This window comes from Colletotrichum karsti (genome assembly GCF_011947395.1).
Source record: "Colletotrichum karsti strain CkLH20 chromosome Unknown Scaffold27, whole genome shotgun sequence".
In the NCBI taxonomy this organism is placed as follows: Eukaryota; Fungi; Ascomycota; class Sordariomycetes; order Glomerellales; family Glomerellaceae; genus Colletotrichum; species Colletotrichum karsti.
Window position 1 is genome coordinate 60,748 of NW_024065927.1, and position 12,952 is coordinate 73,699.

The 12,952-nt window shown below is 52.1% G+C and overlaps 2 protein-coding genes across 2 annotated transcripts; one reads left to right on the top strand and one right to left on the bottom strand.

Annotated features, from left to right (window-relative positions):
* Positions 1–746: 746 nt before the first annotated feature.
* Positions 747–2,675, top strand: CkaCkLH20_08162 (uncharacterized protein; the record flags this gene model as incomplete). The annotated part of the gene is made up of 5 exons (XM_038890877.1): positions 747–792; positions 861–873; positions 924–1,689; positions 1,743–1,856; positions 1,908–2,675. The coding sequence occupies 5 exons, from the start codon at positions 747–749 to the stop codon at positions 2,673–2,675; spliced, it is 1,707 nt and encodes a 568-aa protein (XP_038743640.1).
* Positions 2,676–8,698: 6,023 nt separating this feature from the next.
* On the bottom strand, positions 8,699–9,752 carry CkaCkLH20_08163 (uncharacterized protein; the record flags this gene model as incomplete). Its single annotated transcript, XM_038890878.1, has 2 exons — positions 8,699–9,273; positions 9,341–9,752. The coding sequence occupies 2 exons, from the start codon at positions 9,750–9,752 to the stop codon at positions 8,699–8,701; spliced, it is 987 nt and encodes a 328-aa protein (XP_038743641.1).
* Between the last annotated feature and the right edge of the window lie 3,200 nt (positions 9,753–12,952).

A 12,952-nucleotide genomic window follows, 5' to 3' on the forward strand; every position in this document is an offset into this window, starting at 1 on the left:
TTCCGGTGGGAATACTGACTTCGTCCAGCTAATATGAACGTCAACGTTTCGTTTCGATCTGCCTGCATTCGTGGGGTCATGCATTGCCGGGCATCTAGGCTAAACATGCTTTTCGCATCCTCGACCACTAAGGTAAGTAATGTCCGTAGAGAATAGGCCGGCTTTCACTTCGAAATTGTTCTCGTGACAAGGGGGCAATATGCAAGAGTTCTCTTGACGCATGGCATTACGAATTAGTTGACCGTCTCTCCGGGTTTGACTGCCCAGATATATCAGAGTAGGAAACAGCCGCCCGCATTGGTAACACCAGCTTCTCCTGATCGAGCCCAAGTCTGGGAAGCCAACGTCGATCTTAACCAGGATTCAAAACTTCGAGCCAACGCATGCATGCTCATCCTAATTTGGGGAGGAGAAGGAGGGGTAAGCTGTGATCTCCGTCCCATGTCAAGTTCATCTGAGCTTGCCACATGGCGTCCACATGGCGTCTATAGTATTCGCAATAAGGAGCCCCGAGCTTGCCTGATGAATACTGAGACCCACTGCTCTGCTGCGTTGTGACTCCATGTTCCCGACTACAACGTTCCTCTTGTGTATCCATCTATTCGATAAGTTCCGGGGAGGTTCCTGAATAAATGACTTCTAGCTTAGCCCTCAGCCACGTTCTTCTCGTCGTGGCTTGGACATGGATTGAGATCTGGATTCATGCCATCTACTCTAGTTAGAGGAGTCTCGGCATGACTATCAATATGAAGCCACTTTCATCAAATCTCCGCATGCAGCGAACAAAGACAGGTAAGCATACAACAAACCCGAGGCTTTTCCTAAATCAGGCACATGAAGACTAATATTTTGGGAAACAGGTTGCGTTTCATGGTAAGCTCATGAGTCGCGACGTGATAGGCCAATTAGTAACACTCATCTAGCAGAGAAGCCCGCAAGAAGTGCTGCGAGAGGAAACCCCAATGCACAAGATGTTCTCTCAAGAACCTGACATGTGTCTACGAAGAGAAGCGGGAGACAAAATCCGACAAGCGAGCGTCCCGAGCTCCGCGAAGAGGTCGAAAGCCTTTTCCTGGGAAACAACCAAGACCTGAAGAGGGCTTCATCCACACCTTCGCCATTGCCAAGTCGACATCCAGCGTCTCATCTGAGTCCAGTATTGACTGCCGAGACAATCATCAAATCGACATGAGCCAGTTCTTGATGGACTTGGATGAGCCGATGGACTTCTCGGATTACTGCGGAGACGGCATCGGATCCGAATCCTGTTCGACCTTCACCAACAGCATTTTCGAAGACTCAAGATCGACACGATCTAGCTCGGCTGAGCTTATGTCACTTGAACTTGAGCTAGCTTTCCCAACATTCTCCGAGATGACTACCGACCCCCAAAGTCGAAAGCTTTTGCACCATTTCTGCAGCACCTTATGTCGTCTCATCGTGTTCGAGGAGCAGCCGAAAAGCTCATTTCGCGACCTCATATTGCCCCTCGCGTACGACAATTCACCAGTTTTGTATGCAATATGCGCTTTTGCAGGAGGCCATCTTGAATACATGGGGGTTCAGACTACAACACACTCGTCGCAGTACCGAGCAATGGCAGCGAAAGGAGCATTTGAGCTGGTTCAGTGGAAGTCTCAGCAAGAGGAAGTGCTGGCAACGGTCATGTTTCTTGCTTACTATGAGTCTGTGAGTACACAACAAGAGCTTCTCAAGGTGACTATGGCTGACTATATATGAAGCTCACAATGTCAAATGCACCGAATATGGTGATCGGGCACTTGAAAGCTGCCTTTCTCATCATAAGCTCAGCTCCGGAGTCAGAACGGAGTTTAACCATGAGATTTCTTGAGAAGGTACGATGAAGACCCTGCAGACTTTGGCCTCAGAGCTCACACAGTACGTAGGCTTTTCATTACATGGACGTGATATCAGCATTGTCACTTGGAATCAGCCCTGTTTCCGCAATGCCGGTCTCCGATTACACCTACCCGCTAGCTGTAATGTCACCCCCGAAGCCGAATGCTCCGACGTATGCAGACCCATTCATTGGAGTCTCGGGAGATCTCTGGCCAATCCTTTATCGTCTCGGCCTTGTTACGGCTCTCAAGGGCGATCTCGACAATGCAATGGCTACGCAGCAGAGCACCAAAGCAGCTGTTCTCCGAGTCGAATACGAGTCCATGACGAAGGCAACGGAGAAGGCCCTTCGAGATTGGCAACCCGCAGTCATGCCAAACAGTATGATGTCTTCGATGGAAGATGAGACAAGCGCCCAACAGCAGCTGGAGGCAATGGTCCACAGCTCTCAATCTTACCGTCACAGTGCGTTAGTTTACTTGCATCGTGTCATCTATAGCCACCCGACTAGTCATCCCGAGGTCCAAAGCAACTCTCATCTATCCTTGGAGAGCTGCGCGGCAGTTGCTGCGTCTGGAGGCTCATTGTACGCATTGTTATGGCCTCTCTTTGTGGCTGCTTGCGAGGCTATCACAGACCATGACCGAAGCTTGGCAAAGCTGGTGCTGGAGGAGATATCTCGGCGGCAGGGCATGGTGAATGTTGAGAGAGCAGAATCTGCGATCATGCAACGCTGGACAGAGACGGACATGCAAAATGGCGATCAATACGGACACGACGAATGGACTTTCGGACCGGACGTGGTATTGGCCTAGAATTCGCCCATAGATGATGACAATATGTAATATTAAGAGCTCGACTGCAGTGTGATGCCGCCGGGCAAGTGTCCTCTTGTAAGAAAACTCATATCGGTCGAAGGGCGCACCTATTCACATGCCTGTCTATCACTTCGTGGTTTTCGACGATTGTTACATAGAAACTTATCTGGAAAATTGCATTTAGTGGAGAATTGTACATGTAGGGGCTCTCTAATGATGTGCTGCGATCTACGAATCATATTCATCCACATGTACGAGGCGTTTCTGTCGACAGTCTCAGTAATTTGACGAATCGGAGACGCCGTTGGGTGCTTAGCGTCTACCAACTTGTGCAACAGTCAGTCTGCCTAGGATTTCTTCCATGTCAGCCTGTCAGCCTATGATGCGCCAGCCTGATTTCGACTCGTTGGGACAGGATCACCTCCAGCTGCGTGATCTCAAGCTACCCCTCATCTCTCTTTCTCTCTTTCTTCATCCCATGCAGTAGTTGTAGGCCGCTGAGATGAAGTGAGCATTGATGCTCTTCCTCATGCAGATGAACCTGGACGCGACGTCGATCATCAACTCAACAAACCTTCTCTTCAACGGGCACAATGGCTGAGCTTGGCACCATCGTCGGCGTCATTTCACTTGCCCTGCAAGTTACCTCAAGCGCTAACAAGTACATCGACGGCGTCCGAAGCCACGGAGAGGAAATCGACACCACGGTTCGACATTGCAAGACGATGGAGACATTGCTGGCCCAGTTACAAGCCTTGCGACCGCACCTTTCCTCGTCAACCGTCATCAGCAGCGTGGCTTTAACTCAAGCTGTGACGTCCGCGACAGCTGAGCTGGAATTACTTCGTGAGCTGGTCGCAAAGCTCACCGAAGGTCCTTCGCCGACGAACACCCTGCCGGATAAGATCAGAAAGCAGAAACACAAACTGGTCTATCCTTTTCGCCGAGACCATCTGCAGAGTCTTGATACACGGCTAGCGAGAGCAAATGAAACGCTCCAGACCGCGATTCAGACCGCAGGACTGTATGTACTTTTCTATATCTTTGTTCATAGCCAAAAGGGCAGAAGCTTAATGTTCAATGCAGAGAAATCTCAGCCAACAATGGCACTGTCATCCGCGATGTACAGACGGTTCTTAGCACAGCGAGATCCGAAACTATCAAGATGCTCGATGAGATCCGAGAGATTTCGAGAGAGGGAGTTACTGAGATCAAACTCTTGACTCAACAACACTCGGTGACTACTACTGAGTTAGTTCAGTCCATCCCTGAATCAAGACAACAAGCAGCCGTTTCTGTCACCTTGCCGCATGCAATCGACAGATCAACTCAGAATAGTGCCTCTATGCTCTCAGCCGTTCAATATGAACATCAGTCTGTGAGAAACGAACTTGTGGAGCTCAAGGAAATGCTGAGAGACTTGCGATCACCTAATTCTGGGGTCCTCTGCCAGAAGCTCATTTCAAACCCTTCAGCGCTTCGCATGATTTCCGATGAGATGAGCGGGAAGAACCACTTGAAATCAACGAATTATGCAACGAGGCCCGATCATGGAAAGGTCATTCACCACAAGGATGAACCTAGAAAGTCCTCTTACTCAAGGACATTTCAGTGTCCATGTAAGCCCCGCAAGAAGCTTGAACGACAGAAACACAGATTTGGCCCTACCTTTTTTGCGCAAGAGGTGATATCAGAAAACGCACATTCTGATGGATGTCCGTTTTCAGACTTCAACAGACCGACCAACAGTTGGTCCTTTGGGCTGACCATAGAAGTTCTCCGACGGGTTATCTCAACAGCAATCACAGTTACTTCGTCATCGTCCCTTGGGGCAGGCGGATTTAGCATTGCACCTTCCTTTACATATCTGCCCAGAGTTCACAGCAGTCCGGTTTACGGGATTATCAATCACCTTATAGAAGCTGTTCTGCGGTTAGATGACAATGGCTTTGACCTGGTGCTCCAACGAGGTTTGCTCAATCTCAAACAGTTGTTCAGAGCCGGCAAAGCTTCACCTTTGTCCATTGGCACGGACGACGAAACACTTTTACACTCAGCTATGCGCCCAATCATGAATGCAATGACTCTCGAGAGGATACACCCCCTACTGAAATTTCTGATAGCTGCTGGTGTCTCGCCAGGCCGTTTGGCTACCGGTGGATATCTTGGCGGCAGGTATGCAAGATGTTCTACCTGCATGTGTTGGGACTAGCTATTGATCGTTCACAGTTTGGCCATGCACCATGTTCTGTCACCAATGTTGCGTTTTGCGGCACCGCTAACTGAAATCTTCGAAACGATTTGCCCTGACGAAGGAGCAGTACCCCCACCACACCCTGAATGGGGTTTGGACAAAGCCCAACTCCAGGAGAAATTGGTTTTCACTTCTCCGAGGCTGTTCAATGGTGGGTATTCAATCCTTGAGATTACCGGCATCGGTCCATTGACTTCCTCATAGCATCATGTTTCGACCCCTTCAGAGAGGCCATTCATCGTCGTGATGGTGGGATGTTGTATGGAGTTCTCCAAAGAGGGTTAAGTGGGCTAGATACATTGACGCCTGATGTTTTTGGTCACACGCCTCTTCAACTTGTGATGGGCTGGCCTAAAGGTGTCCGTATGCTTCTTTCGCAATTCGGCGGTTCACTGTTCGAACAGCATGATCAGGTTTCGATGACTACGACCCTGGAGTGCGCCATGATCCTGAGTGGCGAAGTTTGCAGGCCAAATTCAAATTGCATAGGCCTAGAAGCATGCACCTGCGACGAGGTTGTCTCCATGCTTGTACAGACTGGCTGCCTAATTCGTATGCGAGATGTTTGGCCAATTGCTCTCATGCAAGCCTCGCCAAGGTCCCGGCGCTCGGTCATTGCTTATCTCAAAGATTGCCGCCATCAACTCAAAAAGCTTGCTTTGATCAACCTTACGCTTAGAAACATTGAGAGACTGCGACTGTTGGAAACAAAAGTTATCGATCTAACTGTCAATGGGGTTATTAGGGCTCTGGAGTGCCTCAACGTCGAAATCCCTGTGACACTCCGCACAGGATGGATTGAAAGACCTTCGATGTCGCGCTCCCTATATCACGAGATAGTATTCCGTTCTGGGTACAATGGGTATATTTCTCCACTGGACGACATTTATTCTCAAGGATTTCGAGATTTTGATGCCCGAAGCTCTTCTGGCGAAACGCCACTGATGATATCTCACAGCCCTGGCATCAGTCTTTGGCTGATCGAACACGGGGCGAGGATCGACATTCAAGCGCCTCGATGCGTTCCCGGATTTACAGCCGTACACAGCGCGCTAGCTTCAGTGGCACTCCCAAAGATAACAGACCGCTTCTTGAGAGATTCACACCTTCAACTTGTCCTGAGAATCTTCTCGATGACGGCGAAAGCTCAACCTACGGATTGCTGTGTCTGCAGCTGCTCAAGAAACGGCTGCGATCTATACAAGATTTTATGGGAGGAGTTCTTCTTTGATAACCTCTACCTTTACCCGCCTGATCCCTGGAGGCTCCTCGAAGATGAACAGGATAGATTTGGCCTCAAGCAGAGATCTCTCCGCATGTGGCATCTCTTAGAGAAAAGCGAGAGCCTTCCGCGGTCTTTCTCACTAAGCGCGATCAGAGCTTGGACGTTTGCATTACTCCCATGCCGACACACATGCTGTTGGAGGAGTCATGAACCCTGGGGGATACGCTTAATAGTACCCTCTCGCGAAGAGGTACTGGAGATAAGAGACGAAGATTCGGAACATCTGGATCTTCTGGAGGATCTCATTGAAGAGTTTGAGGATGAATTCGTGGGTATGGGTTGTTCCGTTGCAAATTTCTTGGAAACGTACTGGAAGGACCGCATGATGGAAGTTCTTCGTGAAATGGAAGATCGAGACCTGACGGAAGAGAACCTGAGAGAAGTTGGGAAACTTGGTATTTCTTTACAAGTTCAAGGATGTCCCAAAGCACAGACAGAGACAGAGAAGTGCCATAGGCAATATGATGCCGCCGACCCAAGATGGTGGCTTGAAAGGCTCGACCAGGTACTTGAGTAACGGGCAGGGGCTACCAAATAAAGATTTGAAGGTGGCTACGTGCTGGATGAGCCTTAAGTGTCCTGAGACCTTCTGTTATAATTTGGTTTCACTATCGATATTTGTTCCCGCGTTCAGCTAATTTGCACGTGAAATTCATCGATGCCGGATTCTCAACGTTTATCTTTGGTCCAAGCCGTGATATATCAACACATGACGGGCCGTACCCATTTCCCTTTACCTCTCCCGCAGACTCAGGCACACCATGCTCCTGCAACTTTCAACTTTGTAAGGCGTTGTTTGTTTCCAGCAATGAGTTGCTCGAGTAGCAGATACGTTTTATGAGCTGCTCAGTACAGCATCTAGAGATGGCATCTTTCTATATTGCCTTTATCCAGAACTGTGTCCGTCTCAACTCAACTATCGAATGTTCTTTGTATTTTATGCCAAAGCTGTGTCCATGGGGGTCAGCTATTGCCCCGTCACTGACTCGTGAGTCGAGGCGGAACTTTAGCAAGCTAAACACCCTTGACTGGCTACGCGTTCTAATAAGTAGGAGAGAGTGAGGCATATAATTTTGGGTTATTATTCTAGTTCATAAATATGTTGATTCTTGCGTACAATAACGCACCCTTTCTAAGTGGTCGAAATGTTCAGTTTTTGAATGCCCCCCCCCATTCACCGAGCTATAGCGTCCGGTGTAGGCGATATCTAGCTCTTGCGGTATGTGAAAACTGACGGTGACTCTGATTCTCCACCTCAAGCCATACGTGTTCATGACACGAGTGGACAAAATCATGTTCTCTGGTCCCCAAGACTTCCTCTCCCGGATGCGCCGGTGACGCCGTTCACTGCACCTCAAATAATTATCATGAACTGATTTGATACTGTTTGGAATATAACGGGACGCATATCCATGTGCGTAGATGCAAATGTCCAGCGGGCAGTCGATGCCAAGGTCCTCTTCCTTCACAAAACGACGAATACATTTGATACAGCAACTCGGGTGAGCCATCACGCACTTCGGCGTCACCAATCGCTCCACCTCCACACTGAGTCCCCCTGCCTATATAAAGCCATCATCCAACTCTAAACCAACCAGCCAGGCAAGTGACATGCAAACCCCAGTCTCTCTCATATCCTCTCAACGACCTGATGATACCTCCACCGCGACTCCCACGGTACCCAAAAACCCCGATCCACACCCAACATGAGCGCCACTCCCGCGACGACACCCTCATCCGTCACTATCCCCCATCGCCATCACCCAAGTATTCACCTCGAACATCTATAGCGAGACGCGTGCGTCGGGATCACGGCTGGCATCTGAATGGGCATCTGGACGAACGTGGCACAGGCATGTCGGGTCGAGAGCTGCAGACGCCTTGCCTGGTCGCATCAAAACTTTGGGTGGCGGCGATCAACCTGTGGTCTGGGGAATTGGTAGTTGCGGGTTAGCTGTATTTATACGGCGCCTGGCGTTGTTTGCTCGGTGTCTCTGGATACGAAGTTTGAGTGCTGCACCTCGGTTCGGCAAAGGGATTATCATCACCTGTCAGCTTGCTGCAGTGAGCAGGAATGGGCTATCAAGTCTCCACCAGAACCTCAAGGACACCTTCTCAGAGTTTAGGTACGGGGGCTCGGGTCAGTGGCATTAGTCCTGCCAAGTTTCATATCACGCAGCAATAAGAAAATTCAAACCTCACAGATACGATACGTGGTCGAAGAACGCAGTTGAACGTGAAATAGGGGGACGCATAGCATCCGTATTTTTGATTTCGTCATATCTGGTCATTACTCCCTCCTCATAAGGGGGGATTTGGTTTTTGATTTGTTGTAGAACATTCGCCGGAAAGTCGTCACCGGTGCGAAGTCTTCTGATGTCTCACGTCCGATGGCGACGTTTTTCATCAGTCAAGGCCTTTTTTTGAATCATCAAAACCATCAGTCATTCATTCAGCAACCACAAGCAAAAGAAAGAGAGGTCAAGCTCTTTCCCTTTCCTGCCTACGCACCTCCTCCTGAAAAACGTTCCGCCCCGGTGATTGGGGCGGCGGACTCGTCGGTTCGAGCAAGATGTTGGCGTTGCCCTTGGGGTTGCGGTGCTTGGGGGGACCGGAGACGGTCTCGTGGTATTTCGCGGCGGCGGCGGCCGCCGCTGCTGCGTGGCGGCGACGGCGGCGGTAGCAGAGCCAGAGCATGACGGCGACGATGGCCATGCTGATGAGGATGACGGGGAGGAGGATGGCGACGAGGTTCGGGCTCGAGCTGGAGCTGCCGTCGAGGTCGATGGCGGGGCGGATGGTGAAGACGGGGCCGGTGACGTTCTTCTGCTCGTCGGTGATGGGGTCGTTGTACATGAGGATGAGGGTCATGTTGTTCGAGTTCTTCTCCTCGAGGTCGCCGACGCGGGGGGTCCAGGGCGCCCATCCGACGCCGCCGCGGATGTTGGTTACGGAGAATGCGGGCGCCGCGTCCATGCTGCCCGTGTTGCTGACATCGTAGCCTACGATTCCAATTGGTGTGGACGGATCCTCGAAGAAGGTCGTGTCCCAAGTGACTGCAGAAAAGAAAAAGAAGGTTAGTTGGGGGGAGGGTCCCGCGATTCAGCGTCAATTTAAGCTTACTGTAGTACGTCGTCTCCACGTGCAGAGTGCTACCCCGTCGGGGCTGGCAGAAAGGACCATCGGGACCCGGGTTATTATTGCATACTGAGAAAACACCGCCGTATCCTAACGTGTTGCTGGCTTGCGGCGGCGGGGGCACGCCTGTGCTGGTCGTCAAGGCGCCGTTGGTTGCGGTAACTGTGAAGACGCTGCCGGTGAGCGCGTAGGGCGGCGGGCTGATTGTTGTGCGGGCGCCATTGCTGGTGACGATTGATGGAGTAATGGTTTCGGGGTGGCCGTTTTGATCAACGGTGATCCAGTCGTTGACGGGGCCGGGGCCTTGTCGTTGTTCGATGGCGAGGGCGGATGATGTTGCGAAAAGCGTTGTTGTCGCTGCCAGTGCCGACAGGAAGAGGCGCGTATTTGAGAACATTGTCTGATACTGCGCGGGTCAACGGCTGGAGGAGCTCAGACGTCGTGGTCGGTGAGGAGGCATTCGGCTTCCGTCCGAGTGTACGCGTATGCCGTATTACAGCCTCTCTATCTATTCGCCGTAGATGGGTATCGGAGAGGTGAAGAAGCCGCCGTGCAGCTGTCGTCGTTCAAGCAGACGGAGGGCGGACCGAAGAGTAAAAAAAAAAAAAGATCGACTGATGGATTACAATCGTGCACCCTTACAGCGAAACGCAGCCGTACCTTGCCGGGCCTGAAGTAATAAACGGCAGCAAGGGAGAGAGAAGAAGGGACCCAGCAGAAGCGGATAGATGCCGGCTGGGGGTCTCGCAACGCGTCATACGAAATAGAAATGGAGGGGCATTTGTCGTATGTCGTCGGTAACAGCACCAGAAAAGGCTCTCTTGGCTCTCTGGGCTTTCGGTGCTCGGGTGGCTGGCAGCAGGAGGGAAAAAAGCTGGCAAAACTCCGTAAGATGAACAACGACGACGGCGGTGGGCGCGCAGCGCTGAAATGGATCTTGGGAGTGAATCAGGTGGAATGGGCTTGCTTCTTGTGCTCCGCCTGTCCCGCTCCCAAGGTCATTGGCGAGGCGCGGCGCTGGCATCGGCACCAATGAGGGTGATTCTGGGCGTGAGGGCGCATGCTTGGCGAGAGACAATCGCGGGCATGGCACGGCATCGTGGCAACCGGTTGATAATGGGCGGAGACCGCCAAGGAAGCTGGTGATAGGTTGCGTCGAGGGCTCAGAGGGTCGTTGGGGTCTTGTGGTGGGAGCTTGGACGGCTTGGACGAGTCGACAAAGTCTCGGCAAGCTCCAGAATTCGCTCTTGGGGAGTCTTGGAGGGGGGGTCAGAGACTGAGTGACTGCGTCGTGACGGTGCTGGCAACTCGGAGTGCCCCTGTCGATGCGGTATTGGCGTTTCTGGGCACATGTCTCACGGCATGTCGACGGTTGGACATGGACGAATAAAGGAGAGCCGTTGCGTCGCGATACCGTACTGCGTACTGCGGTATCCGTAAGGTGGTCGGTAGCCGTTTGCCGTATCGTCCGTCTTCCGCCTTGTCGATGGGGTCCATCATTCTGATTCTGATGGGTCTTCGACGGTGCCTCGTCCGGTCTTGATGTTGTGTTCGTGTCTTGACGTCTGGCAGCTCAAACCAGAGCCTGTGCGCCCATTTTAGCTCAGTCAGGGCGCAAGACGAACAGCAGTCGCATGTTTTCTGGGCGGCGACAGAAACAGCACCAAGGCCAAGGACCAAAGGACCCAAAGCTGGGACTGGAGACGGGCGATGGAACGCCAAGGATTGCTTCTTGGGACCTGGGATGGAGGGGTGATACGACGGCGACAGGGAACATGGCGATAGAGCCCCCAAGCCTCAAGCCTCAAGAAGATGGCTCGAATGCGGGGGTGGCCAGCGAGCAGCCAATGTCTTGCATCCAAGGCGGCGAGGATGACCAGGTGTTTGCGCGAGTCGAGTGCTTCGAGGGCGCCGTTTCTGGCATCGTAGGCGTTGGACGCCGTCCTCGGGATGCGATCGCCTAACTCTAACGCAATGTGACCGATGACATGGGGGACCGACGCCGCTCCGTTCCGTCGAATGTGGCTTCTGGAAGGGTTTCGTCTCGGGATATTTCGAGATGGCAGGCAGTTGAAGCTGCGGGGAGGCGATCTTGACGACCGTGTGCTCGGTTTGATGATTCAATGATGCTCGAGGATTGATTCATCTCGTACTCTCTCTGTAGTCCGTGTCTTGTCCCTCGATCGAATGCCGTGGGTGCCCTGGTGTGCTATTTTGCGCAGACATGGTGGTGTAACCGCCCAGGAAAGTCTAGCCGGCTCGCATTTTCGCATTCTCTTGGCATCGTGGGAGTTGTGTCAGAAGCAGAGCAAGAATGGCCGAAGAGGTGCGACAGCAATCCCGAGCTGTATGACGGCGCCAGCAAAGGCGAAGGAAAATCGAGAAGAAGCACCGGCTCTGCTTCCTCGTTCTTTGGTGCGCAAGTCAGGCTTAGGCTTGGCTTGCCCCGGCAGAAAGTGTCGATGCGGCTCAGCAGCTCGCTTAGTCGAGAGTAGGTGGAGATTTTCACCGTGCCGGTTTGCCGTGAGCGATTTCGTAAGATTACTTGCTGAGTATCCGCAGATCTGGTGATGTTCAATCTTGGTGTTGCGGTGATGTTTTTTGGAAAAAATGCAGTGGGAAGATGGAGGAAGGCGCCGACCGGGATAGTGGGCTCCTGTTCGCTCCTGCCTTCTTTCTCCAACTGCATTTTTCAAAGAATTAATTCTCATCTTATTTTTATTTTCTGCTTCGACTTCTTCCCGACATCATCATCATCGTCATTTTGCCAGCAACGACACTTCCATCAACATCCCGCATCCTTGCCGGCTGAGACATCCTTCAGGAACCATCAAGCGGTATCCGGAGCTAGGATCGGGCAGCGGTGAACCTCTGCGATGCTGCGGCGGCTGGAATCATCGACATCCTACGACGATAGAGACAGGCGATTATGTCCACCAAGAATCTTCTCTCCCACCGGTTGACGATGTTTTCGACGCTCCTAAATGTGCTTTGACGCCAGGAACATGCTTTGAGGGCTTTTACCATCCCGGCAGCCTTGCCTTCGACATCGAAATGGATCCCAATCGCCCCTCCTCGCACCCAGCAATCGACTCGACTCGACCGACAACCTGCATCCTTTGGCAGCCTGGATCTCGTCTGTTTCCACCGAACAAGATGCAACTAGACTGTCTTACTTGCCTACTACCCCACATCGAACCAGTCAGTAGCTCCCCGCCCACGAGGATGCGGCTTTTCGCCTCCCTCTGACAGCTTCTGGACAGCTTTCCTGCAACCACAACGCCATCCCCTGCACCGATCAGGCCAGTTATCCAACGGCCTGCAGCCACGCCGAATCCACCCCAGTGCCATCACGATGCTCCGCGCGACGTAACGGCCATGTTCCGCTCCGGATGCGTCCCTTTTGGGTCTCTCGCAGCACCGCGCTGCTGTCCCAAATGCACGAGCTTCAAGTTGCATTCCGTTCTCTTGGCGCACTTCACGATGGCATCAACGACTGCGGCGACGGCGGACCATCATTGCCCCAATTGCCACCCTTGAGGTGACTCTCAGCAAACGCAATTCTCATGCGCGGAATGGGCAGATGTGCACAATAGA